The sequence below is a fragment of the Phasianus colchicus genome, chromosome 10, assembly GCF_987193195.1.
Source record: "Phasianus colchicus chromosome 10, bPhaCol1.hap1.1, whole genome shotgun sequence".
Lineage (NCBI taxonomy): Eukaryota > Metazoa > Chordata > Aves > Galliformes > Phasianidae > Phasianus > Phasianus colchicus.
In genome coordinates, this window is record NC_143445.1 from 5,369,293 (window position 1) to 5,392,788 (window position 23,496).

Below are 23,496 nucleotides of genomic sequence, written 5' to 3' on the forward strand. Positions count from 1 at the left end.
CCCTCTCCCACGGTGTCAGGCCCCCTCTCGTGGCCAGAGGGCACCTGTGGGTGGCACTGGGTGCCTCTGGGTCTCCTCCAAGCTCCTCTTCTCTCCTCTGCCAGGAAACCCCTGATCTGGGGAACCTGTACCCATGGGGAGATGTCACACTCACCCTGGTATTTCTCTACCATTGCCACATGCTTGGGCAGGAGCTCCCACTCCTCAGGACCCACCAGCGTTGCCCCCCCAACACTGTTCTAGGGGCTGGGATTTGGGCTCTCCAGGCTCAGGACAACCCACCTGGCTCACTCTCTCCTCACTTTACATTCGAAAAATAATTCTGATGAATCGCCTGAAGCCAGCTTCCCCACCCCCACCCCCCCCCAGCCCTTCTCCCTCTGACACTTTTTCTCCTTTGTGACAATCAATCAGTGCTCCACATAAACAAAGCCCCAGAGATCTATTCCTTAAAACAGCGCCCAGGAATCACACAAATGCAATTTTTCCACGCAAGAAGGGCGGGAGGAGGTTGGGTTATTTTTCACTCTGTGACTCCTTGCCAGAGGGAGGGATCTCTCCTGCAGTCCCCATCCCCAAAACACCCGGACCTGATGGGCTCCCACCGGTTTGCCGCACGCCCGCGCTGGCTTCCTGCAGCTTTAAAGTTCCCTCTACACCCAAAGGAAAAGAGGGAGGAGAAAGGGTTTCATCATCGCTCCCGAGTGTGGACTTATAAAAACTTTGTGCTCACGCTGCCTGGCTCACTCATCAGCTCACCATTTTTGGAGCAGGACGGGCCGGAGCCCTCACACAGCATATCTGTTGGGGTGCACCATGGGGGTCCATCCCGAAGCTGCCAAGTCCCCAGTGGATGTCCCCAAAAGCTCCAGCACCTGCTCCCGTGGTATCTTCTGCAACATCAAGGTAAGGAGCGGCGATGCGGGAGGAGGAGGCTGGCACAGATGCGGTAGCAGTGCTGAAACCAAAGCTGATAAAAAAGGGGCAGAGAGCGAATCCTGGCACCCCGGCCCCAAATGAGGTTGCGGAGCACCAGGGCTCGGTGGAAGCAGCACGATGTGCTGTGTCCTGTACACGGCGTGCTGCTGCTGCTGGGGAATGATTAACCACATCCTGGTGCGAAAGCAAAATGCTGCCTCAGGACTGTGTCCATTCTTGGCGGGGAGAGGGGCAGCTTTGGGAGTGGTGGAGATGGCTGTGGGGTTCTCTCATTTTGCTTCGCAGCGCTTGAGGCAGCGGGGTGCAATGTTGGGGTCCTGGTGGGGGACCCATCCCCGGGTGTGCTTCCCCAGAAGCATCACTGAGCACACGTCTGCAGTGCGTTTTGGCTCAGAGCAGCATCGGTCAGCCAGGGCATGAGGTCTGGGGTGGGAAGGAGTTTGGTTTGCCATCAAGTGCTGATGTTTTGGGGTCACAGGCAAGCGTGCCAGCAGCGCAGAGGGAGCTGGTCCTTCCAGTCCTGCGTCCCTAAGTCCCTGCTGCTGTCTGAGCAGGTGACACAATTGCCCTTGCTGGCCAGGAAGACCCATATAACAGAATGCAGTGTGGAACTCCTGATGTGTGATGGGATGGGGTACAGAAGGTGTCCCAATATCCTTCAGGCTACTCCAGTGGGTAAAGCTGCAAAGCGTTCCCATACCATTAGTGTGCAGGGGTTTGTCACTGCACATCACCCCTCTGATGTGCAGTCTGGATGGAGCCATGCGCTGGGGAAAAGCTCCTGGTTTTAAGATCAAATGTGTATAAAGTGACAGGTGATGCCTTTCCTGAGCTGCTCGCTCTTCCTGTACTGCAAGGTTTGTTTTAAAAATACGCATGCCTTAAAAAAACAAACCCTGCTTCAAGGCAGTGAAGCAAGTGGAGGCTGTCAGTGCTCTCAGTTCCCCAAAAAGGGGTAGAAAACGAAAGCATCAGGATGGAACTTTCAGATCTGGAAAGCTGTTTTGAGATGAAGGACAAGGTGTGCAGTAAACGTCCTATCTGCACAATAAGCCCTTGGTGTGCTGTGGGGGCAATGTGTTGGGGAAAGTTTGTGTCTGGGTTATGTAGGAGGGCAGAAGCATGGAATGCCCCAGCGAGGTCCCTCCTGCTACTTCCCAGCGCTGTGGTCAGTGCAGAGGGAATGCTTCTGGTGGAAAGCAGTGGGTTTGAGCAGACTGTGGGGATTTGAAAGGCAGGATGGGGTGGCAGCTCTGTGGCTGGGATGCAGGAGGAGATGCTCTGTGGATGAGGTGTCAGCACACTGAGTGCTGCGCCCCATGGGGACACGGCTGGGGGCAGTTCCTGGGTGGCTCTGTGAAATTTACTGTGTGTTGTGCATGGGAATCAATGGCCAGACTGCAATAGCACTGGGGCTGTCTGCTCTGATATTGAGCAGCACCGCTTGGTGCAGCCCATGGGGTGTCTGCCTTGTATCCCTTCAATGGAGCAGCCTGGTTTCTGCTCCTGTTTCTCTGTGTGGAACACGGGGGTGCTTGAAGCCCTTCAGAATTTGGCTTCTCATTGCCTCAAAGAGGCAACAAGGTGCAAAATGCCTTCCGACAGCATGCCAACCACCTTGCCCTGAATTAGGGTTCTTTCTGAGGCATTACCTATTTGCCTATAGTGCCTCTTTCCAGCTACAAATAGTTCAGCCTCTTTGCCTTAATTGTTTTTTTTTGTGTGTGTGGTTTTGCACTAATCTAATTGGTAGCTAATTGTTTGTCCTGGATCCCTGGGAGCACAACAAGGAGGAGGGCTCTCTAAATATCCTGTTCTTTAATTGAGCTGTGCTGGTTTCAGCTGGGAGGCACTGGGGAGCAAGTGGCAGGAGTTACTGACCCTGTGCTGAGTGGGAGAAGAGCCATGAGGACAACAGAGGGTTATCATCACCAGTGTCAGTTGAAAGAAGATGAGGGTAGATTGATCTCCCCTCTCTATACTGTCAGGGTGTCTTCTGCAGGAGAGGAATGTCTTGGGGTCTGTGGTCCCAACAGTGGCAGCGCAAGTGTTCTGTTCTTCAAAGGAACTGAAGGAATTTGTTGAGGAGAGTGCATTTCAGAAGACTGGAGATGCAGGAGTTGTTGTGCTCCTGCATCCTGTTGGAAGAGATTAGGAGTCTCTGTTGAAATGTTAGCCAGTATAGAAGGTGCATCGAGTCATTGGCTTTTATCCTGAAGACAGCATGGCTTGATGCTGGAGGGCAAAGCATTGAGCAGTCATGGTGTGTCAGGGCCACCAGACCAATCAAGAAAATCAGGGGGTGTTTCCAGTACTGAGTGCTGTGCAAGGAGGGATGGAGAGCCTTGGAGAGATATGTGGTAAAGAAGCAGCAAGATGAAGGGCAAGTGGTGAGAAGCACCTGGAGCAAGTGGGGTCCTCAGCACTTGTGGTGGTGCTGCTGGTGATTCTGTGCTTCGGTGCATCCAAGGCTGTGTTTTACCTGGGTTTGGTGGGATTGCGTTCTAACGTGGAAGAAGTGTCTGGAAGAACATCAGCAGCAAGATGGGGAAGAGCCAGAGGGTAAAACAGGTTGGAAAGCTTAGTGGGATCAAGGTCTAGGAGACACGAAACGAGTCGATTTTATGAGGGGTGAGGTGGTTCTGTGCCCAAACACAGTCAAGGAGTGGTCAGCGGAGATAAGATTATCACAAGAAAAATAGGAGAGGAGTGTCGCTGATAGTGAGCTGTGGGTGTGTGGGAGGAGTGTTTGCACATGTCTGCGGGGCTGGGAAGACAGAATGAATCTGAAGCTGCCTCTGGGAGATCGTGGTCAGAGCCTCAGGCAGCGCACAGAGAAAGTGAAAGCGAAGACCCAACCATGCAGCTGGGCTGCCCGCAGGAGTGGGATGGCAGCTTGCAGCATGCATCAGATATTGCAAGCAGAAGTGCTTCCCAGCAGGGAAGACCCTACCTCACACCCTGAGGTCTGACCCCCACCAAAACTCCTCCTTCACTCTGCGGTGCACCTGCACTGCATGACAGCCACGTGCCTTCCCCCAGAGCCTCTCTCTGCACAGCTGAGCAAGGCAGGGCTTGCACAGAGCTCAGCATCCGGCAAATCCCACGTGTGCCTGAGCTGAGAGAAGAGCAAATATTGTCTTTGCACTTGACAATTGGTGGCTGTAAAGCTTGGATTACTTGGCAGTAGACGTTATTGCAACTAATCGCTAGGGAAGCCGCATGCTCTAGACAATCCCCGGCTGTTTTATTTGTTTATTTGTTTGGTTTTTTTTGCAAGAGAAATAAGATTTAGGAGCCATTGGACCGCACTCCTGGCTCCGGGGTGTTGTGCTGAGGAACACTGTGTGGCAGGGTATTTGGTTCCCTCTATAGAAACTGTGGGGTTTTTCTGCTCTTTTTTATTTCCACAGAGATGCAGGCACTGCATGTAGAGGACTATCTACCCTTAAGTGCCCATGTATATCCAGATGAAATGGGCAGGTTGGGGTCTCCTGCTTTGGGTGATAAATTTAGAGCTCCTCCAACCCTCCAAATGGGAGAAAGGGGTGAATCTCAGTACAGTGAGGGCAAACTCATGATCCAACATACCCAAGACTCAGCCAGATCCTGTTGGTCCCCAGTAATGGATGACCCTTTCCTGTGAAGTCAGAAGGTTTGGGTTTGGCCCTCAGAAACCCAAAATACACCTCCAAATAGCACTGTGTGGACAGAAAGAGCTCAAAGAGTGTCCTTACTCCTCGTCCTTTCCAAATATTTACTCCAGCCAGATCCATTGTGCGTCTCCCTGCTCTTGGCCGCGTCACGCCTCCGTGTCATTAATCAGCAGGGAGCAGTTTGATGGGGCTCTGCAAGGATCTCCGCTTCTTTTTACGGCTCCCCAAGCAGCTGTTGTGTCCATCTAATAAATTAGGCTCTGGCTCTTTCCATCCGAGTCGTTAGCAACCGGGCTGCTCCCACATTAGCACTGATATGAGCACAGTAGAGCCGGGGCAAGGAGGTGGCACAGACTGGAACGTGGAGCTGCTGCTTCTGGGGGCCTCTGAGGGAGACCACTGATGTCCATTTGTGTGGGGCTTCAGTCAGTTCTAGGTATCTTAAGAGCAGTAAAAGTAGCTCAGTCGGCATAGTGGGAGCAGTGGATTTCAAAACAATGTTGTTCGTTGTGTTTTTTTCTCCCCACATTATTCCATCATCTGGAAGGAAAAGCCCTTCCTTTGGCACTCGTTTGCTTCTCCAGCACACTCCCTCCAGGCAGGGCTGCCATGGTGAAGACACTGAGGAAGGAGGTGAGCAATGACTTTGGAAAGCAGTGCTGTTACCAGGGCATGAAGTTGTGGAAGCAAAGAATGGATCCTTACCTCACTGCTCCAGGCGGTAGAGAGGAAGGAGCAGTGGTCATGCTGCACTTGGCAACACCTTAAAATGAAAGGATCATGTCAGGCTGGTTATTAAGAAAAAATTCTTCTTGGAAAGAGCGGTGATGCTCTGGAATGGGCTGCCCAGCGAGATGGTGGAGTCACCATCCTGGAGGTGTTCAGAGCTGTGGGGATGTGGCACTGAGGGATGTGGTCAGTGGCACGGTGGGGTGGGCTGCAGTTGGGCCTGGGGGTCTTAGGGGCCTTTTCCTACCTCAATGATTCTATGATTCTATGAAAAAAACCTTAAAATCATCATATCCAATCATAAATTCAAAAGACTCTACCGTTCATTGAGCCACCATCTTCCTGAGCCCTGGTCCCCACAGAAATGTGCTGGGCTCCCATCCATAGAAACACTTCATTCTTTGAAATTACAAGAGATCTGAGTCTTGCAACCTTGCTTTGACTCTGACCCATGTCAGCACATGTGTGGCGGGTTCATGTTCTTTTCTCATTTCACCCAACTTCCCAAGCATTTTATTGGCTGCATTTATGCTGCCAACCCCAAAAAGCCTCTTACGAAACAGCTCGTTTTTCATTACAGCCTGTTTTAAAGTCCAGTCTCAGCACACTTTTAGTTAGCTGTCAGCTAAAACCAATGACAGTGGTGACAGTGTGTTATCTTGTGTAAGCAATAATGGAGAGAGAGCTCCAGGAAGGAGATACATGAGCACAGCTTGGCAGATACAGGAGGTGGTGTGAGGCACACCACCACTCCCAGGGGCACACGTCCAGCCCCAGGAGCCACAACCTGCTCCATTCCCCAAATGCCCACCCAAAGGATGGGCTCACCCCCTCCCTCTGACCTCTCCTCTGCCAACCCTTACACTTCTCATCCTCAGAGCAGACTGACACCGCTGAGCTGAACCCAGCCACCGTGACTCACCCTCCTCCCTCCTGAGCACTCCACTCATGCCTGTGCTGGGAGAGCTCTCCTACAGCTGCTCCACATCTCGGGCGGTCCCGGCTCTCCTCCGTTTCTCTAATGCTTCCTTATTCGAATGACTTCAGTAAGGTCTGGCCAGAGCTGCGGGAACAGAAATTAATGTTCTCTGGCAGCAAGATCCCCTCTTCATTTCTCATCCTCGGAGTCACCTCTCTGCATCAAGCCAGTTCACTTGGGTTCATTAATTTCGCACTGGCCCATGCCAAGACTTGGGAAAGTGAAGATGGCAGGTCCAGCTGTCAGCAGAAGGATGTATGATTGAAGGTGTTTTTGGGTGCAGGAGTGGATGGATGTCTGGTTTAGCTGTTTCTTTTCCATTTTGTCATCTGCTCCGCTTCCCAAGTCACATCCCACGTTATCACGGAGGCATTTTGTGTTGGTAATGTCCCAGCCTGGGACCTTGCCCTCTTCTGCTCAGCTGACACAATGCCAGCTGTGCACATGGTGTATCTGTGTATCTGCACGTGGTGTTTCTTTGTGTCTGCTCACACTCTGCCAATGGGGAGCTCGTGGTCATCGCTGTGACCCCTCATTCCTCTTCCTGTATCCATCTTCTATTTCCCTGTGGTCTCTAGGCTATTATGTCTGCTCTCATCCCCTTTTCTGTTTGTTATTCTTTTGGATGCCAAGCTCTGCCATCTGCCTGGTGCCATCTTCCCTTGTGGAAGAAGCATCCCAAGAAGCCACTTCCTTGTCCTTAAGGACAAGACATGGTCAATTTCATTCTTTCTTCATGCCAGGCTTCATGCAAGGAGCCCAGGCTGCTGGGTGCCAATGCCATTTCAAATAAATAGCCTTGAGGAGCGTTGCTATTCCTCTGTCCAGGACATAAGGAATTTGTCAGCACTTCAGTACCTTTGATCCCCCCATCCATCATGCTGGCCTTCCTGCCGTTATCTCCATGGGACACGCTTCCGGTGTTCAGCAAATATTTGATTTCCTGTGAATTTAAATAAAAAGACCTTTTCCCCTTTTTTTTTTTTTAAAAAAAAAAAGATTTTAAAATACTTCTGGCACCAGACAGGACACATTCCATTCCAAAGAAAATAAAGGAAAACTGTTCTGACTAAATATAGATCAAAAGACACTGGTGAGCTGCCTCCGCATCCCCAGCCAGGAATGCTTCCCTCTCACCGGCCACCCTGTCTTCCCACCATGCTCCTGCCCTGACCCATCAACTCCTATATTCCCTCCTCTACTCCAGGGATGCTCCGTGTCCATTTGGTTGGGTTGCTGGCCCGGCTCCGAGACAGGCGTGGGGAAAGATGCTGTTTTTAGAATACCACGGAGGTCTTCCAGCAGCAAGAAGGCAATGGGCATGTTTTGTTCTTTCCCTCTGGGGTGTTTAAGGTCTTTAAAAATGCTTTCCTCTGGCACCCCAGCCAATTTGCCTTACAGCCAAGGGAACTCAAGGGACCACTGGGAAGGAGTGGGTCTCAGGGAATGGAAAGCAGAGCTGCTCCTTTTTGGCTGCAATATGGCACCATGGCACCACCGTTGCATGCCAACAGTGCAGCTGTGTTGACCACCTCTGTCTCTGTGCATACATACCCCAAGCCCCTCACACAGGGCATGGTGCCCAACAGCAGGGACTGTTGGCAGGGCAGCCAGTGGTACTGATTGGGGTGACACTTTTTTGCCCACAGGTGTTTGTGCTGTGCCATGGCCTCCTCCAGCTGTCCCAGCTCCTCTACAGTGCCAACTTCAAGAGCAGCCTCACCACCATCGAGAAGCGCTTCGGGCTCTCCAGTCTCTCATCAGGTTTCATCTCCAGCTTACATGAGGTAATTGGGTGAGGTGGCTTGTGTGTGGCCCTAAGGGGTGTCCAGAACAGGGGGAGCTTCCCAGAATAGGGTCTTACCAGGATCCAGCCCTCCCCCTCACTCCCAGCTCTTGATGGCCCTATGGCAGAGCACTGACGTCAAGTTACTGAGCTGACCTCAATCTAAACTGTGTCCAAAGTGCAGCTCAGCTTCTTAAGAAGCTTCAGAGTGGAAACAGCCCTTGATTTAAACCTGACACTTCATGAGTGGCCACTTAATGACAAGATCATTAGGCAGTTCTGGAAGTATGGGTTGATATGCAACCCTTTGAGGTTTACGCCATTACTCACTTACTCCTCTGGAATAAATTCTCTGGATCACGTTGTCACAAATTGCATCCTTTCTGCTAGCTCTTCAAGGCTAGCTAGGAAAAGCCCTGCTGGGAGAGACTTTCTTTTGATGGCACAGCCAAAAAAAGTGCTTGTTGGATGCCCACCTTGCCTATGGCTGCTCTTCTTGCATGGGATCTTTGACCAATGGGCTCTGGGCATTGGGAATCCTCCTGGGACCATGGAGATGTAGGTGCCCAGATCTTATCCCTACCAATGCATGCATTCAAGGTTAAGAAGAAAAAAATCAGTGGAGGACTTCCCACTGATTAGAACTAGGCCAAAACCACAGAAAAGAAGACATTCATTGTAGAGAGCTGTAGCATGTCATCTGAAACTGACATAACAATGTCTTACAAAGTATTCTACTGCTCACAGCAGCAATACATCAGTAACCCTTGCGCTCCTTATCCAAATTGTTTAAACTCGTGTGACTTTATGCTTGGAGATGTAATACCAAAGAAAAATCCAGCATCCCTTGGATTGTAATCCTTGCTTATCTAATCTGCAGCAATTCCAAGAATAAAAACCACAAAGAGACAAAGAAGGGAGCCCATGTAAACATGTATAAAAAGAGTATATACATGCTAGGGTTAAAATGTATAGCTTGTCCCAAGCTGAGAAAAAGCCATGGTAATTTTTGTGTGCTCGTCCTGTTGCCTGAAAGCTACAGTTTGTATACCAGATAGGCTGCATATTTACATATCTTACAGCTGATCAAGGAAGATGAGACTTCACAGCTACAGATTATGTCTGTAGCTGCAAACATCTAGTGTCACAAACAATTGCAATGAGCTGTACTCTGTACCTTATCTTGTGTTTGCTTAATATTATGGGAATGAAGGTGATGAACTAAGCTTCTTGATGGAATTGGGGGAATCATCTGTTTTTTGCCACGTCTTATGCAGTGGGGAACAAGTGGGTGGTGAACAGAGCCCCAGCCAGATCCCAGGCAGGTTGTGAAGCAGGCTGTGATGACAAGGGATGCACACAAGGATCCAAGGCCTGCTGGCTTTTGGTAAGAAGGAAGCAGTGATTGCTACGAATCTGTGGGGTGAAGCTGAGGGTTGTCTTGTTCCGGCTCTTAGGAGGGTCAAACAACCATGAGTGACTAAACAAGCTCTCTACTCATTTGGACATGATCACGGGGGACTTGACTTCTCTGTTACAACTCCTAATGTCCTCTCTGTTTCACTTTGCTCTTTCCAGATTGGCAATGTGGTCCTCATCATTTTTGTCAGCTACTTTGGTAGCCGAGTGCACCGCCCGCGGGTGATCGGAGCTGGGGGGCTGCTGCTGGCACTGGGAGCCTTCCTGGTGACCCTGCCCCACTTCCTCTCAGACCCCTACGAATACACCACACTTAGTGCTGGTAAGTGCCCTCACCCTTCCTCAGGAGGGGATATTAGGAGAAAACAGAGCTGGAAATCTTCCCCTGGTTCTGTTGTGACCATGTGGATAGTGGCCATCCACAGGAGAAGAGCAAACCAAGGGCTAAGGGCTATAACATCACTCTTGGCTCTACAGATACGTGCATTTTGAATTCATCCTCCATGGGCACATCAGTGCTGTGCTCCACCAGGTCTTGGCGTGGGGATGAACAACCTCAATTCATCCTCTATGGACACTATGATGTCCTGGTCTCCTCCTCCTTGTGTCTTCCCAAAATACCTTATGGTGTTGTAGGACATCACACATAATTGGTTGAGGCCCAACCACCTCACAGGAGCAAAACTATGAGCACAAAGCACAAATACAGGATGTAGCAATCCATTGTACAGTTCTGGGTGGTGACAACATTTTCAACCTGTTCTTGCCTGCAGAAGTCAAAGAAAGGCCACCAGCAAAGAGGTGACCGTGCTTCCCCAGAAAGGGGAGGGCGGTTGTATCCACCCCACATAGAATTTGGAGTGCTTGGAGGGACGTAAGGCACAGATCAACTATTTGAAGCTCAACTTTGGTATAGTTTTGCAACCCCTTCTGAATGTGATAATAGCACATGGTATCCCTTCTGCTTCTTCTGGACATCTTGCTTGGGCAAAACAGTTTTGTTTTTGGAGATGATGCTTATATCCTTATAACTTTGGATGAACCCTTCCAGTTCTGTGATTTTGTTGGAGGGGAGGGCAGTGGTGCATTTAGAAGTTTTGGGTATTAGAAAAAACTCAGAAAGAGAGGAAATGCATTGTCACACACTGCCCAGGGAGGTGAAGGAGCCACCTGGAGGTGTTGCAGAGATGTGGCACTGAGGGACGTGGTCAGTGGGCACGGTGGGGTTGGAGTTAGACATCTCAGGGGTCTTTTCCAACCTTAATGATTATGTCATTCTATGATTCTAATTCCCAGGGGTAATCTCACCACAACAGTCCTGCCCACATCAGTCTTGTAGGGATGGCTGGTGTATACTCAGGATGTTTGTAGCCATGGTGTGTGTTGGCTCTCACATGCTCTGAGGGCAAAGCAGTCCATCTGGCTGATGAGAAGGCTTCAGAGAGGAGGGCTGAGGTGTTTGCCCTATCCCTGCTCTAGCCAGTAAGAGACTTAATGGCGCCTGATTTAACTGGGCAGGCTTTGGGAATCAGCCGGTGTGCATGATGCCAGCTCCTGTTTCAGAATGCAGTACTCAGCCAAGCTGCAGCCCCCATGCTGTGCCACCAAGGGGATGGCAAAGGCAGGAGCCATGGCTTTGTCAGAGAGCCGTTGGGTCGCTTTGGCTGTGAGTTTGCCACCGCAAGAGGTGTTCACGGTCCGCCTGCTCAGCACAATGGGACTCCAAGCATGGGCAGGGAGCATAGCACAGGGAAGAGATCTGCCCACAAATTCCTCCCATCCCTGCTCCCCCTGCACAGGGGAGCTCTGTTCTGCCAGGTGTGGGAAGGCTGGTGCCACCCAACCGGGGCTCCTGGTCCCACCAGTGAGCACAGACCGTTGGCATGGAAAAACCAATCCTGGGTTAGATTGTCCTTGTTTAACTTCTGTGGCTCTCACTGCTGCTGCCATAAAATCTTTATTAGCCAAAGAGGCTCCTTCTGTCTGGCGGCACAGACCCTCCTGGCCATTCAGATGCAATTGAGCTCGCATCAGGGATTTTGCGGTGACTATTAGGAACGTACTGCCACAATATGCCAGTTAAAGCCCCTAATCACCGGGCAAGCATTTGGATCTCTCATTTCTGCTTGCTCAGAGGCATAGAAAATCCACCGTTATTATACGAGTCAGGAAGATGTGATCGAAATGTTGAAAAAAATTACAAATAGCAATAATAACAAAAAAGCCAGAAGAGGAAGAGCTAACAGGAGAAGACCAGAGCTTAATTTGTTTGCTCAGTAACAGAGTCATTTTGCAGGCAAAACAGGTTTTTCCATCCATTGCTGAATATTTACACTTTCCCACCGGCTCTGACACCGGTCTGTCCAAGGGCTGCTGTCACTTGGCTGAGCCCAGAACTGCTGCAGCCACAATGAAGAGCTTTTTATTCTCCGCTGACAGCCTGAATGTGACTCAGTGGAATGGGGCTGCAGGGCTGACCTTTCTCCTCAGCAGTTGCAAAAATTACTTTGCTTCCTTCTTCTTTAATGTGATAAAACCCACAGCTGGGCTGTTCGCTACCCTGAGCCGAGTGCAGCACCCCAGGGGGGTAAAGGTGATGAGGAGTGCTAAACAAAACAAGCAATCCATCCCAACTCCAACAGCATGCACCTAGGAACAGACTTGGAAGACACCTAATCTTTGCCGATTTAATGCAGCTGTGCAGAGGGGAGGTGGGAATTGGGCTCAGCCTGAGCCAATTTAATTTATCACTACGCTCCCCAGCAGGATTGATGCAGGAGCTGGAGGAGGCAGGAGTGTGCTTAGCTTTGTAACGCTCTTTCTTTTCTATTGCAGGTAACAAGAGCCAGACCCAGTCTGAGCTCTGCTATGCAGAGAACAAGTTTGTGTGCCAGAATGCCACCCAGGACCCTCAGAAGGAGGCTAGCAGCATATGGGCAATGATGGTCATCGCTCAGCTCTTGGCTGGAATTGGGACAGTTCCCATCCAGCCCTTTGGGATCTCCTACGTGGATGACTTTGCAGAAGCAAACAATTCTCCACTGTACGTTGGTGAGTGGGAAGAGCGTTGCTTTCGTGTCCTTCAGGCATTCAAGCTGAGCTGGAGAGAGGCTCAGGGTGAGCATACAGAGGGACTCAGGTGAGGTCATCCCCATGACAGTGCCACATTCCTTGTCAGCCAGCCTTCTCCATAGGGTTTTGTTTACGGTGTGAGTGTTAGGAAGCTAAAGAACCAGAGCAAGGGGGTGAGATGGCTGAGATGGAACTTCCCACTTGTGTTAATGGCTGGGAGAACGTTCCACCATCCATGGGCAGAAGTGGTAAGGGAGCCTTCCCTGAGGCCATTGCCTGTTCTTATAGAGCAACAGTTCATTGGGCTTTAACCAGAGGTATGATGGCCTATAGGAGCTGGTTAATGCAGGTTTTGCAGCAAAGCTGACAATTTTGCCATGGAATTGGCCATCTGACCCTGCCTGGTACTTGCTCCCAGGCTCAGGAGGACTTCTGAGTCCAAAGGGATGGGAGCTGGCATCGGTCTACACTGCCCTTTTTCCATGTGAATGGCAGAGCCCAACTGGGGCTGATTTGCCTACGTGAGCTTCAAGTTTGGTTATTTGAAAACCTGATACTGGAAGTTATTTTAAAAATCTGATTCCCCCTGAGTGACAAACAATGTCTTCAAAGCAGCCAAAGGCGTCAGCGCGATTTAGGAAATAAAAGCGGATATTCCAAAATAAGATAGGCACTTAAGGAGAAGAGAAAGCCTTTGGGCTTGGGTTCCCAAGGACAGGCATTGGACAAGCCCTGAGAAGCTTGGCAGGGTCTTCAGACTCACCTGGCATCTGCTATAAAGGGCTGGTTTGTTCCTGACTGCATAGGTAGTCATTTTAGGGCCATGGGAATGTCTCTGTGCATCTAGGTTGCCTCAATACAGTCTAAATGCCATTGGTGCTTGAGTCTTGTTATGTTTTAAGAGAAAAAGGAGTTTCTTCCAGGAAGGAAAGTCAGATCCTCTCATTCCAAAGAAATCAAAAGGAAACATTTTGACCTCATGGGTTTGGTCTGAGCTATCTGCTTTTGGGGCAGGAATAGGTCAGAAGAACCAAGGGTGAATTGCTGCCCTTTCTGCTTTCCTGAGTCATCGTGTTTCACTTCCACTGATGTTTTGAACAATTTTTGCTTGTATCTAAAAGAGTGAGGCGACAACTTTGGTTTTTTTTTTGTTTGTTTGTTTGTTTGCTTTCTGTCTGAGGGTTAGAGTCTCAATCACCACAGGAGCCCCAGAGCCACATCTTTACCTTCCTGCAGCTCAACCTGCAGCTCCCTGCTTGGTCATAGAGAACCACCAGTACTGTCAGTATAGCAAATCCACAGGACAGCAGGAAAGGCAACAAGGGGGAATGGCTTTAAACTAAAAGAGGGGAAATTTAGGTTGGATGTGAGGAGAAATTTTTTACTCAGAAGGTGGTGAGGCCCTAGCATTGCTGCCGCCTAGAGAAGTGTGGGTGCCTCAAACATGGAGGTGCCCAAGGCCAGGATGGATGGGGCCCTAGGCTGGTGGGGAATAAGGATGGAGCTCAGTGATCTTTAATGTCTCTTCCAACCCAAGCCATTCTATGATCCTATGATTTTTCTCTTTTGCATATTGTAGCATCATTCTTTCTCCATGTGGGAAGACAAAAGCCATGTCTGAATGAGGCTGTGATCTACTCACACTCTGCTCCTTTTCCCAGCCATCCTCTTTGCCATCGCGGTGTTTGGTCCTGCCTTTGGGTACCTGCTGGGCTCCGTGGTGCTGCGGCTCTTTGTAGACATTGGCAGAGTTGACATGGGTGAGTATTTCCCAAGTCGGGATGGTCTTCCTAAAAGCCTCTGTGAATCAGCGGATAGCTCTGAGAAGACTGGAGGTAGAATGCACTCCTTGCTCTTATGACCCAAATAAGTGGACCTGGGATAGCATTCCAGGGTCACTTCATCATCTCCCCACGAGGAAGGCTATAGATGGATCTGAGGTCACTATGGAAGCAGTGTCCTGCAGCAGGGACATCTCAGTGTCCTGCTCAGCATGGTGGTCATTGCTGCCCACTGCTCCCATGCTGAGGAGGTGCCGTACTGCGCAGTGCCAAAGAGGATCAGGAACACCCGAAGCATCCAGCATGGAGAAGACAGCCATGGGGCAGCCATTGTCCTGCATGTCCATGGGGAGTCTTGATTTGGGTTGGATGTGAGAAAGATCTTCTCCGAGACAGTGGTCAGACACTAGAATAGGTTGCCCAGGTGGGATCACTGTCCTTGGAGGTGTTCAAGAACCGCTGAGGAATGTGGTTTAGTGAGCAATATTGGTAGTAAGGGAGCATTGGACTAGATGACTTTAGAGGTCTTTTCCAACCTCAGTGATCCTATGATTCCACTCAACCTCCTGCCCACCACCCTTCACTGCTATCTGCAGGGATGGAACCAAGCTGGCACCATCACAGGGCTTTTTTCCTCTATCCGCAGCGTGTGCTTATTATTCCTGGTAATTTAATCACTAAAGAATTCTCCCTGGCTTCATCAATAATGTGGCTTTTCCTGTGTTTCCTTTGAGAGATCAGAGCCTGCCTGACATATTTGTCCCGTGCCTGATAAGAATAATAAATGAACCCAAGACAGGAAACAGCAAAAAGCCTTGGCTCACACCCTGTGGCAGCAGACAGATATAGCATCTCCTGCCCGGTCGCTCCATGATGACGTCCACGTCCACAGTGGATCGGTGCCTTCAGGGCAGTGAGGCAATTGTTCAGTGGGGTGGGGGTCACTACTTCTGTGTCCTGGGCAGGAAGCCGACCCTGAGCCCTCCCAAAAAGTCCCTGCAATGGTGAGATGCACTACTTGTGCCAAGCCAAGCAAGCCTTCGACCTCTGATGAACAGCCGGAGGATGTCCACACTGGGATGGAGCAGTGCTTGTCTCTCCTCCTTTTTCCGGACAAAGGGTGTGAGCACCCGGAGTTTTGTCCACCTGGAAGCCATTCTCATTAGAAGTGTTCTTCTGCCAGCACGAGGCTATGTGAGTTATCAAGCCTGAAACAGTGGGAGAAGAGAACATTTCCAGGAAAATGGTTGTGCCTTTTCCCAGTCCCCGTCTCACCTGGGCAGCCAGGGAAGATAGCGTGGTCCCAGCCCAACCGTGTGCCTGGGTAGAGGAGATTGGATCCAGGACCCTGTTGTCACAATCTGGCTGCAGTGCTTGGACCCATGCCATCAGTGTGCTGTGATGTTGATTTTATGTGTCCTGTGGGTACTGGTGAGGCTCAGAGCAGTTTGGGTGGGGACTGGTGAGGAAAGCTCATCCACACCCACATATATGGGTAGAGGGACTCGCTGATACCCAAAAACTAAAGCTCATCTTGATGAGAGCTGGTGGGAGCTTTCACCTCCCTTCATTTGCCACACCAGCAGAGAAGACCCATAGGCTGTTCTCACACCACTTTGTCCATATTCACATGAAGTTTTCCCCTTTTACCACTGGACTTGTAGAGGCAGAGCTCTGATGATGGGTCTTTGTGTCTTGCAGCAACAGTGACCCTGACCTCACAGGACCAGCGGTGGATCGGAGCCTGGTGGCTGGGGCTGCTGATCTCCTCCGGCTGCTTGGTGCTCACGTCCATTCCTTACTTCTTTTTCCCTCGGTACATGGTGAAGGGAAAGGTAAGGTTTCTGTCCTCGGTGACTTCACCTTGCCAGAGTGTCCCACTCCCTGTCAATGGCAATGACCATACCTCAACACCCTACCACAATGCCTTCTGTGAGGTTATAGTCACTGTTTGAAAAATGGGCTTTTTGTTCGGAAAAAAATAGGAAAGAAACGAGGCAAGTTTCCCATTAAAACAAACAAGAAAAGACATAGAGCTATCAAAACATTCCACTTCAGTATTTTCAAAGCCAAGCTTCGTTGGTTTTGTTTCAAAAAAAATAGTGTTTGGGGGATTTTTGGTCTTGTTTAACCATTGATTCTTTAAAGGTCAAAATCAAACCCCAAATATTTCAGGATTATAAGCACCCACCAGACCGGAGCTGGCCTGTCTCCAACTTCCATTTCCCCCTTTTTTTTCAGAATTTAAGAAGCAATATCTTCCTTTTGATCAGAGTTCAAAGATTTCCAAGCTCTTATAACCTCTCTGAGTTGAGTCTTGCTGCTCTACTCAAGAGTCAAAGATGCCCATGATGGGCTCTGCTGCTCCCTGGCCTTGCTGAATCCCAGGGCTGCACCAGCCAGGCACCCACACTCCTCTCATGGCTGGATGCTCTTCTCTTCCTCTCCAGGACCCAAGCTCAAAGGATGGCATGCTGAGGAAGATGGAGAAGAGGGAATTTGAAGAAACCTCCCTGCTGGAATTTATCAAAAGTAAAGAGCTGACATTTACAGGCGAGGGTGAATGGGGGTGCAGGAGGTGGCATGGCCTGTATCCCATGTTAGCCTGGGCTGGGCAAGCACTACAACATCAGCATTGCAGGTTGGCCTCAACTGTGTTGGGTGGAGATGCCAGTCAGGCCCTTCCAAGGCCATAGCACGTGGGCACCATCCTTCCCTAAGAACTAATAGAATGAGAGAGAATGGCCTGAAGTTGTGCCAGGGGAAGATCTGGTTCAATACTAGGAAAAACTTCTCCAAAATAGTGGTGATGCACTGGAATGGGCTGCCTGGGGAAATGGTGGCATTAGTCTCTCTGGATGTGCTCCAGAACTGCAGAGATATGGTACTGAGGAACTTAGTGTGGGCAGTATTGGTGGTAGGTGGATGGTTGGACTGGATTACTTTAGTGGTCCTTTTCAGCCTTAATGATTCTATGACTGCTGAAGTAGGGATGCTGCTTCCCTCCTGCCCTTAAGTCACCAGCATTGAGGTTTGAATCATTTCTAATGGTAGTTTTGAGGTTTTTACGTCATGTGAGGCTCCATAAGGAGCCATGGGGCTGCTGGTGCCACCAGCTGCTGCCTTGAGGTTGCTGCGCCTCGGCTCACCATCTTGTTTATGAGTAGTAGCTGTTGGGATTTCACTGGTGAGAGGGACTGTGTGATGACCTTTCTTAGACTCATAATGACTTGTTTCCAGTTGAAGTCACTCCCTCTCCATCCACTGCAGTCACATCCTGTGGCCATCAGCCCCCTCTTCTCTATCTCATTGAGCTTTGATGGATGCTGGCACTCAGCTAGAAGAGGAAAGCTAATTAGAGGCCAAATAAACAGACCTGCTTCTGAGAGGCCTGGAGTCAGTCTGCCTGGGCTGCAAGACCAGGATGTCCTGGCCAGGCAAGGGAACGCAATGTCCCATCAGGAAACCACACTCTCTTCCTCAGCCACAGGAGCCATGTCGGGACCTTGTAGCTAAAATTTGTTTTTCCTGCTGTTTCCTCACAGGATTCCCGAAGATCTTCCTCAAGCTGCTCCTCAACCCCCTGTTTATCCTCCTGGTGCTTGCTCAATGCAGCTTCTCCTCTGTCATTGCGGGTCTCTCCACCTTCCTCAACAAGTTCCTGGAGAAGCAGTACGGTGCTACCTCCTCTTATGCCAACTTTCTCATCGGTGAGCAGGGAATGACCACATCTGTTCACTTGCTCTTGGGGGCCAGAGCAGCTCTTGTTGGAAATGCACATGGGTGAAGCAGGTCTGCGTAGCTCTGATGCTGAAAGAAGTGATTATGCACCAAGGCTTGCTTCTACATCTCCAAGTGAAGCTCCTGAGGCTGAGATTTCCTCATAGGTGCCAACTGTTTGGGTCTTGGTCTGTCTTGAGTAACAGTCCGTGGATTCTCCCAGCCACCATGAGGTCCCTGACCTCCAGCCAGCAGCAAGGTGCCTGGCAGGCAGGACCCCTGCCTGATGCCTTCGTTCCTCTGCAGGAGCCGTCAATCTGCCAGCAGCAGCACTTGGGATGCTCTTAGGAGGAATCATCATGAAACGCTTCGCCTTCTCCCTCCGGGCCATCCCCAGGTTCTCCGTGGTGGTACTGGTTTTCTCCATCCTCATCTGCCTGCCCATTTTCTTCATGGGCTGCTCCACAGGGCTCGTCGATGGGATCTACCCCTCCAGGTAACACAAGCACTTGGGTTGTTCCAAGCTTTGTGTTCCACCCCTCTCCAGCTCTTGATTATCCGTGGGGTCACTCCTGGAGGAGAGAGAAGCACTATACAGCACAGAAAACTTGGAAGGGTGTTTATTCCTGATTTCTCAGGGTATATTTTTCTCTCTAGGCCTGGATTTCTAGGGGGAAAGTAGTAGTGTTGGTGCCCATGCCCACGTGGAACATGCTGCTCTTGTTCTAGCTGGACATCACCTTTCTGCTCGCCTGGGTGTAAACCTTTACCTGTTACCCTATTATTATTATTTTTAATTTATTTTTTAGTTACTGAAGTGATATTTAGACTCCACCCCAGGCTTGCTGTCAAGTGCATCGTGCACAGGTCATTTGCACCGTCAGCATATCTGCAAAGCACTTCTATGCACATTTCCCTTTGCCAGCAATAAAGCTCCCATGGTACAGTGAGGGCTCTTCATGCCCAGTTAAAAAAAAAAAAAAAGACAAAACAACAAACTCATGCCTGGACAACTTTATAGTATTTTGTTCTAAGGTCTGTATGGCACGCAATATTAATTCAGGATCATACAATAGTCTGCCAAGGCATTGTTATCCCTGTTGGCATCCCCATGGGCTTTTTGCTTGAGAGGAAGACTTCATGCCTTCAGCTGAAGCTCAGATGCCACTTGCTATACTTTGGAAGGCATCTTAGCCTCACAGTGCTCATCTCTTGCTGGTAATATTAGCCCTGCTAGCACTCACTGGACTTGATGGGGGTTTGCTGCTGAAATGGGTGGACTTGCATGACAAAAAGGAGGCTGGAGAAAGGCAGAGATTGATTTCATGTTTGCAGCCATTGTCCTTAGCTCACAGAATCACAGAATTGCCAGGGTTGGAAGGGTCCTCAAGGATCATGAAGCTCACCTTCAGCTTTTTCTGCAATTCAGTGTAGCACATGAGATGGGCCACATGGAGCTGTAGGGTCTGGGGAACTTGGTAGATCTTTCAAGCTCTAGCAGCTCTGGAGCTTGCAGAGCTACTGCTGTCTGCATGCTGAGACACGAGTCCATGAGAGGCATGGGACTATTTGGGAAAGGCCCATACTGGAGTTGTCAATGCTCCCATTTGCAGCAGCTGCCTTGTGCTGGCTGGAGAGGAGCAGGAACATGACAGCATTGCCTAACCCACCCAAGGGACTGTCCCTTTGGATGTCACATCCAAGCAGACCCTTCCTTCTCATCAAAGACTTCAGCAGGGACATGCCTCCCAAAAACAGTTGCATTCTCCATTTCCCACAGTCCCAGCTCTGTCATCTTCTCCCCTCTGCCTCTCCTTCTGCAACACCTGCAAGAGTCCAGTATCCAGGCTGCTCTGACCATTCCTAGCCATTTCAGAAACATGAAAACACCATTCCCCTTGAGCTCCAGGTGCTGTGAGCCAGGTGGACCGTGCCCACCAGCTCAAGGATGGGCCTCAGGGCAGCAGGCAGAGGGTGCTGCTCCAGCAGCTGATCCCCCTTGGGTAGTGAGGCAAGACAGAACAGATCATTCAGCTTATCCTCTTGCCTTATACGCTGTCATCAGGTTTGTCTGGAACTGAGCCCATTTCCAGTTGTCTGGATGGCGTTTCCAGCTGGGGCTCCTCGCACATCTGTTTGTGCGGTTTTCGATGGAGCCCAGATAACATTTCTCCAGGCATTTGCTGATTACTTTTCAGCTGGGGGGGGGAAAAAAAAAAAAAAAAAGTGTGTGAGCACTTGTTTGCAGACATAACATAATTACGGGCTGCTAAGTTCCTTGTACACTGCAGAAGTACCTGCAGGGGATAGGGGTCTGGCACAAGGCCAGCTTGCTTCTGGCAGCATCCCAGCACACATAGGAACAGGGAAACTGGTTAGCTAGGAAGACGACTGGGGAGGGACTTTTTTTTTTTCCTGCCCTATTTCTAGTTTTTTTTAATTTTGAATTTTTTGTTTATTTTCTCTTTGGCAGAACACAGAGTTCCCAGCCACAGGTTAAGGCACCGAGTGGGTGCCACTGCTCTGAGCACATTTTTCACCCGGTGTGTGGAGAAAACAACGTGGAGTACATCTCACCCTGCTTTGCTGGCTGCACCAACAGCAGCACTGATTCCTCAGCTCCCAGACAGGTGGTGAGTAGTGGGAGAAGGATGTGGCCACCAAGCTGAGCTGTTGTGGCCGTGCCAAGATCCAAAGCATTTCCAGAAAGTTTGAGGTTTTGCATTGAGTGCACCTTGCTTGTTGGTCACAGTGGAGACTTTTGCAGTGCTGTAGGAATTTGGATGTGGCAGAGCCATTTGGATATTTGAATTATTCTTTAAGGAACTAAGAGAGACCTCTAGCTCAACTGCCCTTGTTGACTTCAACTTGCTAGGACAAGGCATAATGGCTTTAAACTAAAAGAGAGGAAATCTAGGTTGGATGTGAGGAAGTTCTTTACACGGGGAGGGGTGAAGCCCTGGCACTGCAGCCTGGAGAAGTGTGGGTGCCCCATCTCTGGAGATGCTCAGGGCTGGGCTGGATGGGGTCTCGGGCAGCCTGAGCTGCTGGGGAGCAGCCAGCCCATGGCAGGGGTGGAACAGGGTGTTAACCTTTCTACATCTGTCACTTCTGAACAGAGAAGGTCTTGAGCATGAGGTGGTGATTGATTCATTTTGGCCATAGTGACCATGAAGTAGTCAAATTTAAAATGAAGAAAGCTGCTACAAAACCTCATGGGAGAGCAGATATTATGCTGCTCAGGAAACTACGATTAGTAAGGTCTCCTAGGAAAATTGCTTTTGAGCAGGGAGGCTGGACAAGTAGGGAATGGTGGCATGTCCCCTTGCAGGAGGTCGGGACACTCAATGGGATGCCATGGCCATATCATTGGAGCTGATGCTTCCATCGCTCCTTTGTCAAATGGTGCGGTGACATCATTAAGGTTGGAAAGACCACTGAGATCATCAGGTCCAACCCCAACTTATGCCTGTGACCATTCCAGACCGTGTCCCTCAGTGTGACATCTACCCTTTTCTTGAACACTTCCAGGGACAATGACTCTACCACCCCCTTAGGAGCCTGTGCCAATGTTTCACCCCTGTCATAACATGATTAGGGGAGTTCTACATGTTTGTTTGTTTGTTTTCAAATGTTTCCAACAGATCTACAGGAACTGTTCCCAGATCTCTGTTGGTAATGGGCTGTCCTCTGCCAAGACGGGCTCCTGTCCCCTCAGCTGCTCTCACATGCTCCTCCCTGCCGTTTTCCTCATCTCCTTCGCTGCCCTGGTGGCCTGCCTGTGTCACAACCCCCTCTACATGATGGTGTTACGGTGAGCAGTGGGCAGGGGAGCTTGTGGGGCAACAAGTTTGAGCTGCATAAAGATCTGAGGAGCACAGTTGTGTGCCACTTGACCAAGTTTTGCAGGTTTCTCTTTCATCAGTAACAGGAGGGGCTCAATAAGCAGGAACCCCCTTGTTTTAATGCAAGAAGAGCAACCCCTTCCTCCACACCCCTGGCTATGAAGTATGGCAATTCCCTAAACAGTAAAATGTTTCCTATTTCAGCAATGCTCTTCCTTGCATTTTATGTCAGGGAGAATGGAGCAGAGCCTCACTTAAGAAGAAAACCCTACTCTGTAGCATCCCCACGACTTTTCACAGCAGCTATCCCTGCAGCTCTCCCTGGTGCAGACCTGAGCTCCTCCTAATCCCCCCACGGGGTCATCCAACCTCTGTTCTCCATTCCAAACTGGGGAGAAACTGGGTCCACAGCTATGAACCTGACACTGAAACCAGAAGAACACTGCTCCAGCTCTGACCTCACTTGGCTTCTCCCTTGCAGGGTGGTGAACCAGGATGAGAAGTCATTTGCCATTGGCGTCCAGTTCTTGCTGATGAGGTTGCTGGGTGAGTGACCGCCTCCTGATGAGGCTGGGGGGTGAGAGGGCCCTCTGAAGCTTGCTAGAGACACAGGAGGCATGGAACCTCCTTGGAGGCAGCAGGTGAAGCTGGCAGGAAGGGCAGAGAGCCTGACCCAGCCCTCTCTTCTCCAAAGCCTGGCTGCCAGCTCCAGCCATGTTTGGTGCCCTCATCGACTCCTCCTGCATCTACTGGCAGAAACAGTGCTCACAGCGTCGCTTCTGTGCCTACTACAACAACGACTTCCTTCGCAACAGGTACCTGTCCCCAGCTGTGGCACCTGGAGCTGCCACAGGGACAGTCCCAAAGCTGACCTCTGGAGTCACCTCTCCGGATAGAGCATCTCTCTCCTCTTCTCTTTACAGATACCTGGGGCTGCAGATGGGATACAAAATGGTGGGCACCCTTCTCCTTGCCCTCATTGGCTGGAAGGTGAAGAGGAGCAAGGAGTACAACGTGCAGGAGAAGGCGGCTGGCCTGGTGTAACTGCACAAAGACTGACTGCACTTCATTCCCCACCACCAGCACTTTGCCTTTTGGGGAATTTGGTTGATTTCTCCTTCTTTTGTAATGGAGCAACTTCAACATAGCAGCTCCTCACTCCTCTCATGACAACCCAGCCTGGGGCGAGGGCATCTCTCTGCTCCCAGCAAAGGACAATCCCCACTGGTCCCATCTTTGGATGCAGCCTTGGACACATCAGGGACCAGCTCCTCCAGGTGGGTCATCCAAGACTCACCCATTGCTTTGCACTCCCAGATGGGGGCTGTGTTCCAGCCTGGACCCACGAACACAGATGCAAGCAATGGTCCTGCTCCAGACAGGATAGGAGCAAGCAAAGTTGCTGCCAAGTCCTGGGGGCTTCCCTTCCCCTGCCAATCCCCCTTGTACAGGTCAGCATGGACATGAGAAGTTGTCACTTGTGGTTTAGTACAGAACATTTTGGAATGGGTTTGACTGTTGTGTTTGTTTGTTTTTTAATAAAGGTCAATTTTCCACGTGGTGTGTTGGT

The 23,496-nt window shown here is 50.2% G+C and overlaps 1 protein-coding gene across 1 annotated transcript; it reads left to right on the forward strand.

Annotated features, from left to right (window-relative positions):
* The first annotated feature begins 442 nt into the window (after window positions 1–442).
* Window positions 443–23,459, forward strand: SLCO2A1 (solute carrier organic anion transporter family member 2A1). The gene is made up of 14 exons (XM_031596532.2): window positions 443–906; window positions 7,953–8,090; window positions 9,668–9,830; window positions 12,344–12,559; window positions 14,242–14,340; window positions 16,063–16,196; window positions 16,812–16,893; window positions 17,907–18,071; window positions 18,388–18,577; window positions 20,555–20,714; window positions 21,726–21,895; window positions 22,408–22,472; window positions 22,621–22,741; window positions 22,850–23,459. Exons 1-14 carry the CDS (start codon window positions 817–819, stop codon window positions 22,968–22,970), a joined length of 1,914 nt encoding a protein of 637 aa, XP_031452392.1. The 5' UTR covers window positions 443–816; the 3' UTR covers window positions 22,971–23,459.
* Window positions 23,460–23,496: the final 37 nt, after the last annotated feature.

Coding starts and splice junctions, on each gene's coding strand:
- SLCO2A1 (XM_031596532.2), top strand. CDS start 817: ATGGGGGTCCATCCCGAAGCTGCCAAGTCCCCAGTGGATGTCCCCAAA. Junction 16,894..17,906: donor CCTGCTGGAATTTATCAAAA/GTAAAGAGCTGA, acceptor GTTTCCTCACAG/GATTCCCGAAGATCTTCCTC. Junction 18,072..18,387: donor TTATGCCAACTTTCTCATCG/GTGAGCAGGGAA, acceptor GTTCCTCTGCAG/GAGCCGTCAATCTGCCAGCA.